General features: G+C 43.7%; 3 protein-coding genes across 3 annotated transcripts in view; 2 read left to right on the top strand and 1 right to left on the bottom strand.

Moving 5' to 3' along the window:
- The window catches only part of LOC138644847 (gamma-crystallin 1-like), a 404,828-nt gene that overhangs the window by 7,901 nt on the left and 375,666 nt on the right, over positions 1–21,261 (top strand). The window lies entirely within an intron of this gene.
- LOC138644848 (gamma-crystallin-3-like) overlaps positions 1–21,261 on the top strand; it is a 241,728-nt gene that overhangs the window by 7,907 nt on the left and 212,560 nt on the right. The gene's annotated exons all lie outside the window — the stretch shown is intronic.
- Positions 1–21,261, bottom strand: part of LOC138646105 (protein unc-93 homolog A-like) — a 100,814-nt gene that overhangs the window by 14,040 nt on the left and 65,513 nt on the right. The window contains exon 3 of the mRNA XM_069735570.1: positions 7,845–7,954. Coding sequence (XP_069591671.1) covers positions 7,845–7,954 — 110 coding nt within the window. The remainder of the gene's footprint in view (positions 1–7,844; positions 7,955–21,261) is intronic.

Below are 21,261 nucleotides of genomic sequence, written 5' to 3'. Positions count from 1 at the left end.
ATTAGTCTTTTTGATCGTGCTTTATTGCACTTTTTGTTCGGCAGTATGATGATATAGCATTGCTTTTTTGCCTCGTTGTTTTTTTTACAGTGTTCACTGTTATGGCCGGCAATCAGGCAACACAGCGTGCAGTAATCAGCGCACATACAGAGATCTGGCAATAACCAAAAACAATAGGACGAGCTCTGAGACGTGGAATCTCTGTAGACTGCAGTACCTGATCTATCCTCACACAACTATAAGCAGCAGTGGATTGCGCCTATCACTACCTATGCAACTCGGCACTGCCTGAGGAGCTGACTAGCCTGAAGATAGAAATACAAGCCTGACTTACCTCAGAGAAATACCCCAAAGGAATAGGCAGCCCCCCACATATAATGACTGTTAGCAAGATGAAAAGACAAACGTAGGAATGAAATAGATTCAGCAAAGTGAGGCCCGATATTCTAGACAGAGCGAGGATAGCAAAGAGAACTATGCAGTCTACAAAAAACCCTAAAACGAAAACCACGCAAAGGGGCAAAAAGACCCACCGTGCCGAACTAACAGCACGGCGGTGCACCCCTTTGCTTCTCAGAGCTTCCAGCAAAAGTTAATAGCAAGCTGGACAGAAAAAACAGAAAACAAACTAGAAGCACTTATCTAGCAGAGCAGCAGGCCCAAGGAAAGATGCAGTAGCTCAGATCCAACACTGGAACATTGACAAGGAGCAAGGAAGACAGACTCAGGTGGAGCTAAATAGCAAGGCAGCCAACGAGCTCAACAAAACACCTGAGGGAGGAAGCCCAGAGACTGCAATACCACTTGTGACCACAGAAGTGAACTCAGCCACAGAATTCACAACAGTACCCCCCCCTTGAGGAGGGGTCACCGAACCCTCACCAGAACCCCCAGGCCGACCAGGATGAGCCACATGAAAGGCACGAACAAGATCTGGGGCATGGACATCAGAGGCAAAAACCCAGGAATTATCTTCCTGAGCATAACCCTTCCATTTGACCAGATACTGGAGTTTCCGTCTAGAGACACGAGAATCCAAAATCTTCTCCACAATATACTCCAATTCCCCCTCCACCAAAACAGGGGCAGGAGGCTCCACAGATGGAACCATAGGTGCCACGTATCTCCTCAACAACGACCTATGGAATACATTATGTATGGAAAAGGAGTCTGGGAGGGTCAGACGAAAAGACATCGGATTGAGAATCTCAGAAATCCTATACGGACCAATAAAACGAGGTTTAAATTTAGGAGAGGAAACCTTCATAGGAATATGACGAGAAGATAACCAAACCAGATCCCCAACACGAAGTCGGGGTCCCACACGGCGTCTGCGATTAGCGAAAAGCTGAGCCTTCTCCTGGGACAAGGTCAAATTGTCCACTACCTGAGTCCAGATCTGCTGCAACCTGTCCACCACAGAATCCACACCAGGACAGTCCAAAGACTCAACCTGTCCTGAAGAGAAACGAGGATGGAACCCAGAATTGCAGAAAAATGGAGAGACCAAGGTAGCCGAGCTGGCCCGATTATTAAGGGCGAACTCAGCCAACGGCAAAAATGACACCCAATCATCCTGGTCAGCGGAAACAAAACATCTCAGATATGTTTCCAAGGTCTAATTGGTTCGTTCGGTCTGGCCATTAGTCTGAGGATGGAAGGCCGAGGAGAAAGATAGGTCAATGCCCATCCTACCACAAAAGGCTCGCCAGAACCTCGAGACAAACTGGGAACCTCTGTCAGAAACAATATTCTCAGGAATGCCATGTAAACGAACCACATGCTGGAAGAACAAAGGCACCAAATCAGAGGAGGAAGGCAATTTAACCAAGGGCACCAGATGGACCATTTTAGAAAAGCGATCACAGACCACCCAAATGACCGACATTTTTTGAGAAACGGGAAGGTCAGAAATGAAATCCATCGAAATATGTGTCCAAGGCCTCTTCGGGACCGGCAAGGGCAAAAGCAACCCACTGGCACGTGAACAGCAGGGCTTAGCCCTAGCACAAATTCCACAGGACTGCACAAAAGCACGCACATCCCGTGACAGAGATGGCCACCAGAAGGATCTAGCAACCAACTCCCTGGTACCAAAGATTCCTGGATGACCGGCCAGCACCGAACAATGAAGTTCAGAGATAACTTTACTAGTCCACCTATCAGGGACGAACAGTTTCTCGGCCGGACAACGATCAGGTTTATTAGCCTGAAATTTCTGCAACACTCTCCGCAAATCAGGGGAGATGGCAGACACAATGACTCCTTCCTTGAGGATACTCGCCGGCTCAGATAACCCCAGAGAGTCGGGCACAAAACTCCTAGACAGAGCATCCGCCTTCACATTTTTAGAGCCCTGAAGGTATGAAATCACAAAATCAAAACGAGCAAAAAATAACGACCAACGGGCCTGTCTAGGATTCAAGCGCTTGGCAGACTCAAGATAAGTAAGGTTCTTATGATCAGTCAATACCACCACGCGATGCTTAGCACCCTCAAGCCAATGACGCCACTCCTCGAATGCCCACTTCATGGCCAGCAACTCTCGGTTGCCCACATCATAATTACGCTCAGCAGCAGAAAATTTCCTGGAAAAGAAAGCACATGGTTTGAACACTGAGCAACCAGAACCTCTCTGTGACAAAACCGCCCCTGCACCAATCTCAGAAGCATCAACCTCGACCTGGAACGGAAGAGAAACATCAGGTTGACACAACACAGGGGCACAGCAAAAACGACGCTTCAACTCCTGAAAAGCTTCCACGGCAGCAGAAGACCAATTAACCAAATCAGCACCCTTCTTGGTCAAATCGGTCAATGGTCTGGCAATGCTAGAAAAATTACAGATGAAGCGACGATAAAAATTAGCAAAGCCCAGGAATTTCTGCAGACTTTTTAGAGATGTCGGCTGAGTCCAATCCTGGATGGCCTGAACCTTAACCGGATCCATCTCGATAGTAGAAGGGGAAAAGATGAACCCCAAAAATGAAACTTTCTGCACACCGAAGAGACACTTTGATCCCTTCACGAACAAGGAATTAGCACGCAGTACCTGGAAAACCATTCTGACTTGCTTCACATGAGACTCCCAATCATCTGAGAAGATCAAAATGTCATCCAAGTAAACAATCAAGAATTTATCCAGATACTCACGGAAAATGTCATGCATAAAAGACTGAAAAACAGATGGAGCATTGGCAAGTCCGAACGGCATCACCAGATACTCAAAATGACCCTCGGGCGTATTAAATGCCGTTTTCCATTCATCTCCCTGCCTGATTCTCACCAGATTATACGCACCACGAAGATCAATCTTAGTAAACCAACTAGCCCCCTTAATCCGAGCAAACAAGTCAGAAATCAATGGCAAGGGATACTGAAACTTAACAGTGATCTTATTAAGAAGGCGGTAATCAATACACGGTCTTAGCGAACCATCCTTCTTGGCTTATTCTTGGCCAAAGGTGTAGCATCAATTCCTCTCAACGGAATAGGACACCGCAAAGGCTCCAAGAAAAATCCACAACGTTTAGCATAATCCAAATCCATCAGATTCAGGGCAGCGCCTGAATCCACAAACGCCATGACAGAATACGATGACAAAGAGCACATTAAGGTAATGGACAAAAGGAATTTGGACTGTACAGTACCAATAACGGCAGAGCTATCGAACCGCCTAGTGCGTTTAGGACAATTAGAAATAGCATGAGTAGAATCACCACAATAGAAACACAGTCTGTTCAGACGTCTGTGTTCTTGCCGTTCTACTTTAGTCATAGTCCTGTCGCACTGCATAGGCTCAGGTTTACTCTCAGACAATACCGCCAGATGGTGCACAGATTTACGCTCGCGCAAGCGACGACCGATCTGAATGGCCAAGGACATAGACTCATTCAAACCAGCAGGCATAGGAAATCCCACCATTACATCCTTAAGAGCTTCAGAGAGACCCTTTCTGAACAAAGCCGCTAGTGCAGATTCATTCCACAGAGTGAGTACTGACCACTTCCTAAATTTCTGACAATATACTTCTACATCATCCTGACCCTGGCATAAAGCCAGCAGATTTTTCTCAGCCTGATCCACTGAATTAGGCTCATCGTAAAGCAATCCCAGCGCCTGGAAAAATGCATCAACATTACTCAATGCAGAATCTCCTGGTGCAAGAGAAAACGCCCAGTCCTGTGGGTCGCCGCGCAAAAAAGAAATAATAATCAAAACCTGTTGAATAGGATTACCAGAAGAATGAGGTTTCAAGGCCAAAAATAGCTTACAATTATTTCTGAAGCTCAGGAACTTAGTTCTGTCACCAAAAAACAAATCAGGAATCGGAATTCTTGGTTCTAGCATCGATTTCTGATCAATAGTATCTTGAATCTTTTGTACATTTACAACGAGATTATCCATTGAGGAGCACAGAGCCTGAATATCCATGTCCACAGCTGTGTCCTGAAGCACTCTAATGTCTAGGGGAAAAAAAAGACTGAAGACAGAGCTAAGAAAAAAAAATGATGTCAGGATTTCTTTTTTCCCTCTATTGGGAATCATTGGTGTGGCTCCTTGTACTGTTATGGCCGGCAATCAGGCAACACAGCGTGCAGTAATCAGCGCACATACAGAGATCTGGCAATAACCAAAAACAATAGGACGAGCTCTGAGACGTGGAATCTCTGTAGACTGCAGTACCTGATCTATCCTCACACAACTATAAGCAGCAGTGGATTGCGCCTATCACTACCTATGCAACTCGGCACTGCCTGAGGAGCTGACTAGCCTGAAGATAGAAATACAAGCCTGACTTACCTCAGAGAAATACCCCAAAGGAATAGGCAGCCCCCCACATATAATGACTGTTAGCAAGATGAAAAGACAAACGTAGGAATGAAATAGATTCAGCAAAGTGAGGCCCGATATTCTAGACAGAGCGAGGATAGCAAAGAGAACTATGCAGTCTACAAAAAACCCTAAAACGAAAACCACGCAAAGGGGCAAAAAGACCCACCGTGCCGAACTAACAGCACGGCGGTGCACCCCTTTGCTTCTCAGAGCTTCCAGCAAAAGTTAATAGCAAGCTGGACAGAAAAAACAGAAAACAAACTAGAAGCACTTATCTAGCAGAGCAGCAGGCCCAAGGAAAGATGCAGTAGCTCAGATCCAACACTGGAACATTGACAAGGAGCAAGGAAGACAGACTCAGGTGGAGCTAAATAGCAAGGCAGCCAACGAGCTCACCAAAACACCTGAGGGAGGAAGCCCAGAGACTGCAATACCACTTGTGACCACAGAAGTGAACTCAGCCACAGAATTCACAACAGTTCACTGAACGGGTTAACTAGTGGGACAGTTTTATAGAGCTGGTTGTTCTAGACATGGCGATACCAAATATGTGTACTTTTTTGTCACTTTTTTTTTACATAAGTAAATGTATATATTGGATTAATGTTTTTTTTTGGCTGCTATAACTGTGAATGAATGAGCAAAAAATAAATCGACAGGTTCCAACCAGAGATGAGCATGACACACAGATGATGTTACGCCAGCCTTGACTAATCAAAAGTTGCACTGGGGATGCTAGATGGTAAAGGATTTACAGCCTCCTGTCCAGCAACCAGGTACCACTGACCTGGATGCTGAACCGGAGCTGAATCGATCTGCACATCTATAGTCCAATTCCCCACTGATACAATGGTACGGTCCCGGATTTGGGACTATGACCTGCAGTCTCGGGCGCCTGCTGAATGTCCCATACTTCCACAACCCCTCTGACATCTCCTTCTGCCAGGTGTGAGGCAGTGACCAGTGTTACATGTATGGGTCGCTGTGTGTTGCCCAAAGGATGCGCACCGAGGCGTATGGAGGCCAAGGGAGTGCATTGCAGTCACAAGTGTAACTGTGATTGCAATGCAGAATAAAAGTGAGTATTGTCCTGAGCACGCTATGTGTCCAGGGCAGATTTAGGGAAAACCTGCTCTGGGCTTTTGTGCTTTGAAACAGACTACAGCATGGTAGTCATACAGTCCGTTTCAATCCTGGTTGGATTTTACATGTACCTGAAGGCCACAGGTTGCTTGTAAAAACCCCTAAAGCAGAGGGTTGGGTATGTCTTGTCAGTGTCCGTGTCAGTCTGGTGTTGGCAGGAGTGCAGACCAGAAGGCTCTGCAGAGCTCCACCTCTGTGAAGAAACACAGACAAGCAGAGCCAAACAGCCAAGGCAGCTGAAAGGCCTGGCAACCACAGCATACATGGCGATGCAGTCATCCACCGTAATGGGTCTCGGAGGTGGACTGTCTTGTGCCCGGCTGTAAACCGGAGGTAGACTGCCCTGTGCCCAACTGCGATCCGGAAGTGGACTGGTGTGTTTATCGACTGCAATCTGGAGTATATGGTTCCCGGGTGCGATCCGGAGGATATCATGTGCTGTGTTTTACTGTGAGATGAACATTAAGAGACTTTTGATTTGATCTTTGCTGGGTCACTGCCTCATCACTGCTCAGTGTGCTACTGCTGCACCACACAGGGTAGAAAATGGTAAATCGGCATGGATTGGAGTGTGGCCAGGGGAGTGGCCCAAATTTTCCTAAGGCTAGGTTCACATTTTGTTATGTGAACCCATTTAATGGACTACGGTACACCACGGCATAACACGGTGTAACGTAGTCCGTTAACGCCGCCATTGATTGTAATGGCGAACGCATCGCTAGCGCACGCCCACATTGGGCGTGCGCTAGTGATGTACCATCATTTGAATGACGGACTGCGAACGCTGCCTGCAGCGTTCGCGGTCCGTTCCTCGCTAGCGCAGATCGGGGATCTGCGCTAGCGGGATCAGCTAATGCGATCCCTTTTGGGACATTGCGTTAGCGCACTCCGTAGTGCTATGCGCTAAACGGACTGCCCTAACGCAAAGTGACCCTAGCCTTAGAGAGCTGCATAATTTGTCTATCTTTCTGTTCTTCAAAAGTTGGGATGTATGCTTCATGCTGTGATGGTCTTTGGTAAGGAATGGGGGGCCTCAAACTGTCACTGCAATGGGGACCCTAACTATTCCTATCTTGGGCATACTCCTGAAGGTAGAGAGGCCCGAGTCTCCAACCTAACTTTGCTCCTGTTAAACCTTCCCCCCTCTGTGAGGCCTGGGACAGAACTATAAGGCAAACAAGACATAAAAACAAAACAGGGATAACGGAAAGCAGCAAACATACAAACACTCACCAAAGATAAAGAGGTATATAGGTAAGGATTGGAATGTACCAACCAAATGAGAATAGGAGAATGATGGAAGCAAACACCCCAAAACAGCATGCAAAAACCTGCAGTAGCAACAACGAACTCCTATTAAGCACAGCATCTCAAAGTGGCTAGGAAGCAAAGCTTTCACTGGCAAGGTAGAGAGGATCTGGTCAGGTTTTATAGGGAGAGGTAATGACTAGATCAGAAGCAGCTGAACATAGAACTGCAAGTTACTGATAAGTATAGAAAGTGTATTTAACCTCTCTAGCACCAAAGGAAACCAAAAACACCTAGGCTAAATGGAAAATCTGAGATTCGCAATATATATGTAATCTCTCTGCAGAGTTCCTTCAAAACCTGTGTGCAAATTTAACTAAAAGAATTGATGCTTTGTTGCTGTTTTGAAGTCAAAAGGTGGTAGCACTCAATATTGATTTCATTTAGATTTTTCTTTTTGTTCATTCTCTTTGCTTTTTGTTATTGGATAAAAAATATACTATTAACACTTCTATTTCTAAAAGAATTCTTACATTGCAGCATTTTTTTCAGACCTGCCTAGAATTTATGCACAATACTGTATTTCAATATTGTTTTTACACTGTTCAGCAATTTACCTGAAGTGTTTGAAGGCCACCAAATGCAACAAAAATAAGTAAAAACCCCACAGATACAACAAAGATATTCTTTAGATGGCTTAGTTTCATGTTTGATTTTTCCAAACGTCCTGTAAAGCAAAAAAAGAAAGCTGTGGTGAGACAAGTTGGGTTGAGATCACTGCTACTTCACGTTTACTGCATGCTGTATGCTTTATAATGCTTTATTAGATAAACAGCACAATATTTTTTTTTAACCTAAAGCGAACCATCATTATAAAATGTAGTTCTGATAGATTTTTAATTTCTTAAGAAAGCTGAGTTTCAATATACTTCTTTTTGCCTTTTCATCACTATATTTCATAAGTTATCATTTTTAAATTTTTCAATTATCAAAGCAGCATGAAGGCTTGATTTTTTAATGAATTGTTTGACTTTTTAAGGCATCACTTTCACAAATTTTTTACTTTACCATTGGAGTGTTGCCACTAAATAAGTTCCCCACACTTAATCTCAATATGTATCAGCTGCTGCTTTCTTCTGTTATCAGCTAAGCTCAAGTGGGTCCCCAGCAGTTTGTGACCTGCTGGATCACTTCAGTGTTTGGTGGGTGATCTGGAAGTCACAGTTCAATGAAAGTCTATGAACACTAGAATGAAGCCAGAATGAGGTCCTCATAGACTTACAATGAAAGATTGTTTTTCCGACAAATGTTATTGATTTTATAAATTTAATAGAGGCGAAGGGTAAAGGGTAAGGGAAAAAAGGGTGAAAGGAAAAGAAAAGCCAGGCATACATATATATATATATATATATATATATATATATATATATACTGTAGCTTACAGAAACAGAGAACGGCTGTAGCTTACTCAAACATATTAAACTTAGCTCAGTATCAAACCTAATATAACTGTCGTTTCTCAATAGAAAAGTAAGTACGTTATATGATTTATATAAGGGCCTGTCCTGTCTGGAATCACCTAAAGGTGATTCTAGGACTTTGTGGGGGCAAAGTACGGTTCATGTACAAGCCACAATTGAGGAATAAATGGAAAACTACTTTTCTAGGAACTTGAATAATAAAGTTACCGACTTCAATAAATGTTGATTGTAGTACTTTTCACTTGGGACATAGGTTTGATTTGGACATAGAAAGGAGACCAGGAGAACCCACGGAAGGAAACTATGCCGGCAAATTTCAGGAAGTCAACTCCTTCCATTGGAAAAGAAAGAGTAATCAGTTTATATACAAATTTAATTTGTAGCGTAGAGAACTGAGTCCAATTGTAGGGTATTCTGGCTTTTTGAAGCTCACGTGTAGTGGATTGAAATAATTTCCGCTTTTGCAGAGTTTTTCTTTAAAAAAGGTTAAATGACTATACGGAGAAGAGAGGAATCTTGACTCTTTTGATATACCCAGTAGTGTGTTTCTTACCTAGTTGGGGTAAAATGAGACAATAACATCTGTAGCAACATTAGATGGAAGAGCAGATGGCCTGCATACTCTAAAGGCCTTTTCAATTAAGTTTTCCTCTTTGGCGTTAGGAATTAGATGAGAAATTAGCGAAGAAATGTAATCCCTTAACTGGAAGTTTTGGACCGACTTTGGAATACCTCTGATCTTCACATTGCTTTTCCTTTTGAAGTCTTCCAAATTAGCTAGACTGTTTCTGAAGGAAGTAATATCCTTCTGGATGTTTTCCAATGGATCTGAGATTGTAGGGAGATCCTGCATTCCTTTAGTGTGTGAAGTCTCGTAAATTTTGTATGAGGAATTAATTCTTTCTGTGACATCGGAAGATCTGTTAGATGCCCCTTTAATATTTGAGAGTGTAGCATCAACTATGCACAAAAAAGTATCTTTAAAAAGTTTCTTGATGAAAGCCTTGGATGCCTTAGCTATGGGGCAGCACGGTGGCACAGTGGGTAGCACTGCAGCCTTGCAGTGCTGGGGTCCTGGGTTCCAATCCCACCCAGGACAACCCCAGCCTTGCAGTGCTGGGGTCCTGGGTTCCAATCCCACCCAGGACAACATCTGCAAAGATTTTGTTTATTTGCGTGGTTTCCTCCGGGCACTCCGGTTTCCTCTCACATTCCAAAGACATACTGATAGGGATTCTAGATTGTGAGCCCCATTGGGGACAGTGATGATAATGTGTGCAAACCTGTAAAGCGCTGCGGAATATGTTAGCGCTATATAAAAATAAAGATTATTATTATTCAAATGCGTAGAATCAACTAATTCTGTTTCGCTTTCAGAAGATATTTTTGAGTTGTCATCTTTAATAGAATCTTTTCTTAGAATATTCACTGATAATAAAAGGGCCTTGCACATGTTGATCATGACATTTTCTGATGGATGATCCTCAGTGGCTCATATATTGTCTATTAATGAATTATGAGAAGCGCATTGCACTTCTAGTTCTCTTTGTACCAATTTTCCAGAATCATTTTTTTGTGGAAATTCTCCTATGGTTTTGGAATTTTCACAACTTTTTGAATCTTTTGAGGAAGGAAATGAATATAAATATAAGGATGAGATATCATCAGGATCCATGTCGTTGGATGAATAACCACAAGAATCCATCTCTTCAAAAAATTTCTCAGAGTGAATACTCTCCAAATGTCCAAATAAGTTGAGAGACCCATTTGATTAATCCGAATTATTTTCTAAATCTTTATGAGATAAAAGATATTCGTCTTTGGAGAAGGTGTTTATTGTTTCTTAGCATATTTAGGAGAGCAGGAAGTTACATTGGGAAACATCCCTTTAATTTTCTCCAAATTGTAGTCTCTGGTAATATGTATGGAATTAGAAAGGGTATCTTCTCCTGGTAAATAACCAAGTTGCAAACTTACATCATTCCCATTAGGTAGACGTTTGGCCCCATTTAACTGTAGTTTAGTCATGTGCCCTTTAGTAGTATTATAGCTAGTGTTGAGCGATACCGTCCGATACTTGAAAGTATCGGTATCGGATAGTATCGGCCGATACCCGAAAAATATCGGATATCGCCGATACCGATATCCGATACCAATTCAAGTCAATGGGACATCAAGTATCGGAAGGTATTCTCATGGTTCCCAGGGTCTGAAGGAGAGGGAACTCTCCTTCAGGCCCTGGGATCCATAGGGATGTGTAAAATAAAGAATTAAAATAAAAAATATTGATATGCTCACCTCTCCGGCGGCCCCTGGACTTCACACTGCTAACCGGGAGGCTTCTTTGTTTAAAAAGCGCGCCTTTCTGACCTGTGAATGACGTCCCGGCTTCTGATTGGTCGCGTGCCGCCCATGTGACCGGCACGCGACCAATCAGAGGCCGCGACGTCATTCGCAGGTCCTCAATTCCTAGAATTAGCAGTTTTGTGAATGAGAATGACGTCGCGGCTTCTGATTGGCCGCGTGCCGGTCACATGGGCGGCACGCGACCAATCAGAAGCCGGGACGTCATTCACAGGTCCGAAAGGCGCGCTTTTTAAACAAAGAAGCCTCCCGGATAGCAGCGTGAAGTCCAGGGGCCGCCGGAGAGGTGAGCATATCAATATTTTTTATTTTAATTCTTTATTTTCCACATCCCTATTGATTCGATACCGATACCCGATATCACAAAAATATCGGATCTCGGTATCGGAATTCCGATACCGCAAATATCGTCCGATACCCGATACTTGCGGTATCGGAATGCTCAACACTAATTATAGCTCAATATATTAGGTGGTTGATGAGGAATTTTGAATTTAAGTATTGGTATTCTGCTTATCTTATCAGATGGTTGGCAAGAAGTTTCATTCCTGAGAACCTTTCTCTGTTTTCCTTCATTTTGTGTAAACAAGACAACCTTCCCCTCTGGGACCTGCTGTATATGATGAGACTCTGAGGATTCTCTCATTATCCTGTCAGAATGGAATTCCTTTGACAGGCTTCCCTGCTTTGCAGCACTCCCTTCCCCCTTTATAGCAAGAGTCTTTATTACAGATGTCCGACAGGTCTTCTTAGATCTATAAGGCTTTGAGACCGTTGGGTTTTGGCAGTGATACAACTTATGAGGTAAATGTCCAGTCACTTTTACCTCAGGGGAACGCAGGCCTTCATTAGGCTTCCCTCCGGTACCTTCCCGTCTCGGCAAAGGAAATTTTTTTGATATGTCATCTTTTATCTTATTATTTCTCAGTCCAGGCATATTCTTACAGGTTTTAGGTCCAAATATACCCCAAATAAGTAAACTGAAGTAGCTGAAAATAGAGGATTATCAGGAGCTATGCAAAAGCACGTCCACTCCTGTCCCCTGCAAACCACGCCCCCTCACAATGAAAGATTGTGACCATAACCATGGTGTAGCACTACTGCCGACATCCCTGCACAGTGTCCCCTTCTACATGCATGAAGGGATACAAGCTTACTCACTGTTAGGGTTGGCGGAACGCACCGAATATTTTTATTAGATGAGATAGGTGCGTTTGCAACCCGTGATCCATCGTGCAGGAAAGAACCTGCTGCTAAGTAAGGCGGTGAAGTAAAGTAGTATAAACGAACTCTGTTACTCCACAGAGCCCGTAGTAAAGAGAACGATGTGCCCTGTTTAGCTCACAGGGAGCACAGCTACTGAGTAGAGCCGACAGTGGTCATGCAGTCCCAACCAAACACGCTGCTCCTCTCCGGTGGAGCCGGAATTATAATGGCTATTAGCCAGCCCTGAATTCACTCATGAGAAACTCCTCGCTGGAGGTGCCAGCATTCTAGGGGCTTATTTCAGCCGGGTCCCTGACTGCATACACACAAAAACTCCTCGCCGGAGGTGTCAGCATTCTAGGGGCTTATTTCAGCCGGGTCCCTGACCATACACACGACCACACTGGCGCTGAGCTCATACATACTTGATACTAGCGCATGGCCGTGCGGTCATGAGAACCTTTTATAGCTGCAGCAACTTCAGGACCTTCCAAGAAGGACCAATGGAAGGCTGCCACAGAACTTGATCAGGTACAGGGCCTTCCTGGAGGACCAATGGAAGTTGCTGCAGTACCTGAGCATTTGACCCTTGATCTCCACTGAGAGATCTTACCCTGGGCATGCTCAGTGTGTGCAAAGCAGGACTTAGTCCCAGAAAAGCCTGCTTGTCGCAGACCAGGGCAGGGTACAATAGCAGAGCCTGGAGAGGCAGAAGAACCCTTTGCACAGTATCAGATTCAATGAGACGCTGGGACCGACGTCTCCGCTGAGCAGGCTCCACTGTGGCCGATGCAGAATGGGAGACCACAGCAGACACGGCTCGAGTTTCCCCCTGTGCAGCGTCGGGAACTCGACTCTTAACACTCACTGCCTGAGCCCTGACACATATTGTACTGGTATATCCCTCCTTCTTTCTAGTTTGCTTTCCGCAGTTGCTCCCTTATTTATGCTGGTAAGAACACAGTATTGCAAACATTAAGTTGTGGTACAAGTGAAAGTCTGCTAAACATGTGGTATCAGAATTTGAAGTGCCTCATTTGCATTTTTATTTGCAAATAATTTATTCTGCAAAAAGGCTTAATGTGCACTTTGTCATTAGATTCCTGCTGCCCAAGTAATGAGTAACATCAATCAAAGCCTGGATACACAATTCCAAGCAGGCATGTTTTCCACTGAACGGTTTTGGCATTTGTGAAAAAGGGAGACATCTGTCAATCAATTCAAGTGAGGTTAGGAGACACCAACTAAGGACTACACCAAATTCGTCAGGTCTCTCTCTATCATCCCCAGCTGGCTTTTCAAACTATGATTTCTCTGAAACACTGGAGAATTTTGTAGAAAAGCATAAATCTATGCAATCACATAGCTATGCTCTTTTTCTTGTTTCTCATGATTTAGGCAGCGTCAGTCTAATGACTGTTACCCTTCAAAATAAAAATCCCTATAAGATCCTATATGAATTTCCTTCTGTATAACTATTCCACTAAAGAAAGTTGACCATATTAATAAGCTGATTTCCAGTTATGATTAGAGATGAATGAATATTTCAATGTTCAGTTCGGATTGCGATTTGCAAATTTGCAATATTTGCTGATTTATTCATCGAATATTTGCAGAACATAATCAATAGCCATCCATGTCAAAGGGAGGCAAAACCAAACACATGCACAAAAACTTATAACGGCCCCAAATGTTGCCGAAACACATCAAATGACAACAGGCACCAGAAAGTGGCCTTAATTCACCCACAGTACAAATTGTAGCATGGCACTTCATCAAACAGCCAGGCATGAGGTATTGGGGTCTGGGACAGCATTTACAGCTTTTAATTGAATGTCACAATAAGACGAGGTGAGTGAGGGATCGGTGTAGGCCTCCTGTCCTTGGTGCCCTGATAGCATAGGGAACACCTCTGCCTGCTTTCATGCTGAGCCACACTCAGGATGCATAAATACCAGTTTTGTAGACTACCATTGTCAGAAAAATGTAACGATAGTAACACGGGCAGTTGAGTCCAAGGAAGTGTAGGCCTTACAGTCTCAGAGGCCTACTGCTACAGGCAACATGCATGAAGGAGACCCAACCAGGAGTCTACACATTTTAAAAAATTAGTGGCAGACACTAGTGTCATCAATTTTGCCACAGTAGAAATAATATAATAGGGACCGACGGGTCTTCCACTACGCCCAATCTAGCAGATGGACACCCAACCAGGAGTGTTCACATTTCCAAAAATGATTGGCAGACACCACCAAAGTGGCATCAATTTCACCACAGTATAGTTAGTAAAAAATGGATCGACAGGTCTTCCACTACGCCCAGTCCAGCAGATGGACACCCAACCAGGAGTGTTCACATTTCTAAAAATTATTGGCAGACATTACCAAAGTGGCATCAATTTCACCACAGTAGAAAGAGTATAATAGTGACTGAGCAGTCTTCCACTACGACCAATCCAGCAAATGGACACCCAACCAGGAATATTCACATTTCCAAAAATTATTGGCAGACACCATCAAAGTGGCATCTATTTCACCACAGTATAGATAGTATAATATGGACCGACGGGTCTTCCACTATGCCCAATCCAAAAAAATGCTGTTAGAGAAAAGAGCGCAATAGAGTCTTATCCGAGATACAATTGATTAGATAGATCCGATTCTACTCACCAATTTCAGCTGAAGGAAAGGCTCATAGATATATCCTGCTGCAGCAGATCCACAGGTTCACGCGTGACAAACAGAGGTAAAAAAAAGGGGGTAAAATGTGGATTTAAACTGCGCTGCTGAATGACTCAAGGTCAAAATATGTAGCCATTAGATCGTGGATTTATTCAACGCGTTTCAAAGTACAAGACTTCTTCATCAGGACATTGCAATATACATATACAGACATTTTAGGACTTTAAATAGAACTTATTTAAAGTCCTGAAATGTCTGTATATGTATATTGTGGTGTCCTGATGAAGAAGTCTTGTACTTTGAAACGCGTTGAATAAATCCACGATCTAATGGCTACATATTAGGACCTTGAATCATTTAGCAGCGCAGTTTAAATCCACATTTTACCTACTATGCACAATCCAGCAGATGGACACCCAACCAAGAGTGCTCATATTTCCAAAAATTATTGTCAGACACCACCAAATTGGCATCAATGACACCACAGTAGAAATAGCATAATAGGGATCAACAGGTGTTCCACTACACCCAGTTCAGCAGATGGACACCCAACCAGGAGTGTTCACGTTTCCAAAAATTATTGGCAGACAATACCAAGGTGGTAAAAATTTCACCAGGGTAGAAATAGTATAATAGGAACAGACAGGTCTTCCACTACGCCAAATCCAACAGATGGACACCCAACCTGGAGTGTTCACATTTCCAAAAATTATTGGCAGACATTGTCAAAGTTGTATCAGTTTCAACACAGTAAAAATAGTATAATAGGGACCAACAGGTCTTCCACTATGCTCAATCCAGCAGATGGACACACAACTAGGAGTGCTCACATTTTCAAAAATGATTGGCAGACACCACCAAAATGGCATCAATTTAACCAAAGTATAGATAGCATAATATGGACCGACAAGTCTTCCACTATGCCCAATCCAGCAGATGGATGCCCAACCAGGAAGGCTCACATTTCCAAAAATTATTGTCAGACACCACCAACGTGGCATCAATTTCACCACAATAGAAATAGCATAATAAGGACCAACAGGTGTTCCACTACACCCAGTTCAGCAGATGAACACCCAACCAGTCATGTTCACATTTCCAAAAATTATTGGCAGATATTATCAAAGTGTCATGATTGAATTTCAACACAGTAGAAATAGTATAATAGGGACCAAAAGGTCTTCCACTATGCTCAATCCAGCAGATGGACACACAACTAGGAGTGTTCACATTTCCAAAAATGATTGGCAGACACCACCAAAATGGCATCAATTTCACCAAAGTATAGAGAGCATAATATGGACCGAAAAGTCTTGCACTACACCCAATCCAGCAGATGTACACCCAACCAGGAGTGTTCACATTTCCAAAAATTATTGGCATACACCACCAAAGTGGCATCAATTTCATCAAAGAAGAAATAGTATAATAGGGACCGACAAATCTTCCACTACGCCCAATGCAGCAGATGAACACCCAACCAGGAGTGTTCACATTTAAAGAAATGAGAGCATAAGTCCACAGAAGTGGCATAAATTTCACGAAAGTAGAAATAGTATAATAGGGACCGACACATCTTTGACTACAGCTAATCCAGCAGATGTAGACCAACCATGACTATTTACATTTCCACAAACTTGTGTTAATATCAACAGCAACAGCCACAGCAGGCACAGAGCTGCACTAAAGACATCACAGAGTGCAGTTTTGTGGCATTAATGCATCACACTAAAAAAATGCAATATCTAATCTGTACAGTCTGCAATTGCGGTGCAAAAGTCCTTGGAGATCCATGACTTGTTCATCTTGATGAAAGATAGGTGGGACAGCCGGCTGCTCTAATCCATCAGGATACCACCAGCAGCGCTGAAGACATGAGATGAGAGAACTCTGGTCACCGGGCAAGATAAAACCTCAAAGGCGTGTGATGTGAGCTCAGGCTACTCATCGCTTTTGGAAGACCAAAATGTGAAAGGGTCCAAACCCTCCCTGATGGTATTAATATTCAGTTCTAGATACTCCTGCACCATCCTCTCTATTCATTCGCCATGTGTAAGACTTGGACTCTGTTGTACTGGTGCATGAGCTGGTCTAAAAAAAGTATCAAAGGACTCACAGAAATTGCTTCTTCCACTTCCACCACTGCTGCTGCTAATGTTTTGGTGTTGATGAACTGATGTGCTGGAGGTTGGAAGTCTAGAGCTGCGATGCAAACTGTGTGCTTCACTGCTGTCTTGGGGCAAAGCTCTCTTAAGGTTGTGTAAAAGTGTGTTTCGATACTCTTGCAATCACACGGCCCTTTTAGGTGGGAAGCATCTGGCAAAATTTGGTTTTATAACAAGGATCTAACAGGATAACAACCCAGTAGGCAGCATTATTCCTAATCATAAATACACGGGGATCATGTTGCAGATAGTGCAGCAAGAAGGCACTCATATGTTGGGTAATACCATAAGGTCCAAGACCATGCTGTGTTGGTGGCTGGGTAACAATGATTCTTGTTTCCTCCGTCCCCTTCTGCCAACCACGAACTACAGAGAGGGGAGGATTCACCATTTGACAGTTGCTCGCCCATCACCTCTTCCTCCTCCATTTGTTCTTCAGATCTTGCACCTTCGATAACACTTTGTCTGTTATCACAAGCCCCCCTCGATCACAGTAATCCACCCTCTCTTGACATCCACCTGTGTGACGACAGTCTTGTACTTAGGGACAATGTTATCCCTTCAGCATCCTCCTCTGCTTCCTCCTCCTTTTCTTCTGGAACCACCATCTCCTCATGCAGGCTATTCAAAGTCTGCTCCAGCATATAGGATATAAGTATAGTGATGCTGATGACGGTGTCATCAGGGCTAACCATTTTAGTAGCCATTTCAAAACTGTGCAGAGGTTCTTAATCTATGCCCACTCCATAAACGTGATATGTGCCACGTCCGAACTGCGTTGGCCTAGGCTATACGACATGACATACTGTGTCAGGGCTCTGTTGTGAATTCAGCTTTTAAGCTCCCTCTGGTGGTTGTAGAGGGTAATGCAGTTGTGTCTGGATTGCAGGAGTGGACATGTGTATCTACTAATTGCAGGATGGACTGGGGTATCTAGCTTTGCAGGATCCTTTAGTCAGTGCCAGTTGTCCATTGTTCTTGAAGGATTCACTTCCCTGCTGGTCTCTCCAGTTTGCTGTGTTTTTCTACAAAGATAAGTCCTGGCTTTGTTTTTGCTGTCCACCTGCAGTGGACCTTATAGTTCTGTGCATTTTCATGTTTTTGTCTTCTTCAGCTTGGTCTGTGAAGGATTTTTTGCAGCCTAGCTATTTCTCTGGAGATGCAGATATACCCCCCATGTCTTTAGTCAGATGTGGTGATCCGTATTTTCTGCGGTGGATATTTTCTAGTGTTTTTATACTGACCGCATAGTACTCTGTTCTATTCTTTCTTTTTAGCTTGTATGGCCTCCTATGCTAAATTCTGATTTCATTTCTACATATGTTATTTCCCTCTCCTCTCACAGTCAATATTTGTGGGGGGCTATCTATCCTTTGGGGATTTTCTCTGAGGCAAGATAGGTTTCCTGTTTCTGTCTTTAGGGGTAGTTAGATCTTAGGCTGTGCCGAGGGGTCTAGAGAGAGTTAGGTACCCCCCACGGCTGCTTTTAGTTGCGTTGCTAGGTTCAGGGTTTGCGGTCAGTACAGGGACCACCTTCTCCAGAGTTTGTCTCATGTTGCTCCAAGGCCACCAAATCATAACAGTACAACTGGCCATCAATGAGTTAATTGCATCTCAGAAGAAGGGTAGAAAGATTTTGAGCCATTTTTTTTTCCTCAGCCTGTTTGGTCTGTTCCTCCCTCTTTACCTCTGGGTGGCTACGGAGTCTAGTATTAACATGAATCTTCAGGAGTTAGTTTCTCGGGTGGATCAGCTTGCTGCTAGGGTACAGGGGATTTCAGATTTCATTGTTCAGACTCCTGCCTTAGAACCTAAGATTCCCACTCCTAATTTATTCTTTGGTGACAGATCCAAATTTTTGAGTTTCAAAAATAACTGTAAACTGTTTTTTGCATTAAGACCCCGGTCTTCTGGTGATCCTATTCAGCAGGTTAAAATCATCATATCTCTGCTGCGTGGTGACCCACAGGATTGGGCATTTTCCCTGGAATCTGGCAATCCTGCTTTGCTTAATGTTGATTCGTTCTTTCAGGCATTGGGGTTGTTGTATGATGAGCCTAATTCTGTGGATCAGGCTGAGAAAATCTTGTTAGCCCTGTGTCAAGGTCAAGAAGCGGCAGAATTGTATTGCCAGAAATTTAGAAAATGGTCTGTACTGACTAAATGGAATGAGGATGCCTTGGCGGCAATTTTCAGAAAGGGTCTTTCTGAATTCGTTAAAGATGTTATGGTGGGGTTCCCCACGCCTGCTGGTCTGAGTGATTCAATGTCTCTGGCCATTCAGATTGATCGGCGCTTGCGCGAGCGCAGGATTGTGCACACTGTGACGTTGTCTTCTGAGCGGAGCCCTGAGCCTATGCAGTGTGATAGGATTTTGTCTAGAGCTGAACGTCAAACATTCAGGCGTCAGAATAGCTTGTGTTTTTACTGCGGCGATTCTGCTCATGTTATTTCTGATTGCCCTAAGCGTACTAAGAGAATCGCTAGTTCTGTTGCCATCAGTACTGTACAACCTAAATTTCTGTTATCTGTGACCTTGATCTGCTCATTATCATCATTTTCTGTCATGGCATTTGAGGATTCAGGCGCCGCTCTGAACTTAATGGACTTAGAATTTGCCAGACGTTGTGGTTTTCCCTTGCAGCCTTTGCAGAACCCTATTCCTTTGAGGGGCATTGATGCTACACCGTTGGCTAAAAATAAACCTCAGTTTTGGACACAGCTGACCATGCGCATGGCGCCAGCCCATCAGGAAGATTGTTGTTTCCTGGTGTTGCATAATTTGCATGATGATATTGTGCTGGGTTTTCCATGGTTGCAGCTACATAATCCGGTGTTAGATTGGAAATCCATGTCTGTGACTAGTTGGGGTTGTCAGGGGGTTCATGATCAGGTTCCTTTGATGTCAATCTCCTCTTCCCCCTCTTCTGAAGTTCCTGAGTTTTTGTCTGACTTCCAGGATGTATTCGATGAGCCCAAGTCCAGTTCCCTTCCACCGCATAGGGACTGTGATTGTGCTATTGATTTGATTCCAGGTTGTAATTTCCCTAAGGGCCGACTTTTCAACCTGTTTGTGCCTGAACATACCGCCATGCGGAGCTATATTAAGGAGTCTTTGGAGAAAGGGCATATTCGGCCATCCTCTTCACCGTTGGGAGCGGGGTTCTTTTTTGTTGCCAAGAAGGATGGCTCCTTGAGACCCTGTATTGATTATCGCCTCTTGAATAAGATCACGGTCAAATTTCAATACCCCTTGCCTTTACTTACTGATTTGTTTGCTAGGATTAAGGGGGCTAGCTGGTTTACTAAGATTGACCTTCTAGGGGCATATAATTTTATTCGTATCAAGCAGGGTGACAAATGGAAAACTGCATTTAATACGCCTGAAGGCCATTTTGAATACCTTGTGATGCCATTCGGACTCTCTCATGCCCCATCTGTGTTCCAATCCTTTATGCATGATATCTTTCGGAGTTATCTTGATAAATTCATGGTTGTATATTTGGATGATATTTTGATTTTTTCCAATGATTGGGAGTCTCATGTGAAGCAGGTCAGGATGGTATTTCAGATCCTCCGTAATAATGCTTTATTTGTGAAGGGGTCAAAGTGCCTCTTTGGAGTGCAGAAGGTTTCTTTTTTGGGTTTCATTTTTTCTCCCTCATCTATAGAAATGGATCCGGTTAAGGTTCAGGCCATTCATGATTGGATTCAGCCCACATCTGTGAAGAGCCTTCAGAAATTCTTTGGCTTTGCTAATTTTTATCGTCGTTTCATTGCCAACTTCTCCAGTGTGGTTAAACCTCTGACCGATTTGACCAAGAAAGGCGCTGATGTGACGAATTGGTCCTCCTCGGCTGTTTCTGCCTTTCAGGAGCTTAAACGCCGATTTACTTCTGCCCCTGTGTTGCGTCAGCCAGATGTTTCTCTTCCATTTCAGGTTGAGGTTGACGCGTCTGAGATTGGGGCAGGGGCCGTTTTGTCTCAGAGGAATTCTGATGGTTCCTTGATGAAACCGTGTGCCTTCTTTTCTCGGAAGTTTTCGCCTGCGGAACGCAATTATGATGTCGGCAATCAGGAGTTGTTGGCTATGAAGTGGGCATTTGAGGAGTGGCGACATTGGCTTGAGGGGGCCAA

Source organism: Ranitomeya imitator, chromosome 7 (genome assembly GCF_032444005.1).
Source record: "Ranitomeya imitator isolate aRanImi1 chromosome 7, aRanImi1.pri, whole genome shotgun sequence".
Classification (NCBI taxonomy): Eukaryota; Metazoa; Chordata; class Amphibia; order Anura; family Dendrobatidae; genus Ranitomeya; species Ranitomeya imitator.
The sequence above is the reverse complement of the archived record's forward strand: the minus strand, read 5'-3'. Positions and strand labels throughout refer to the sequence as shown.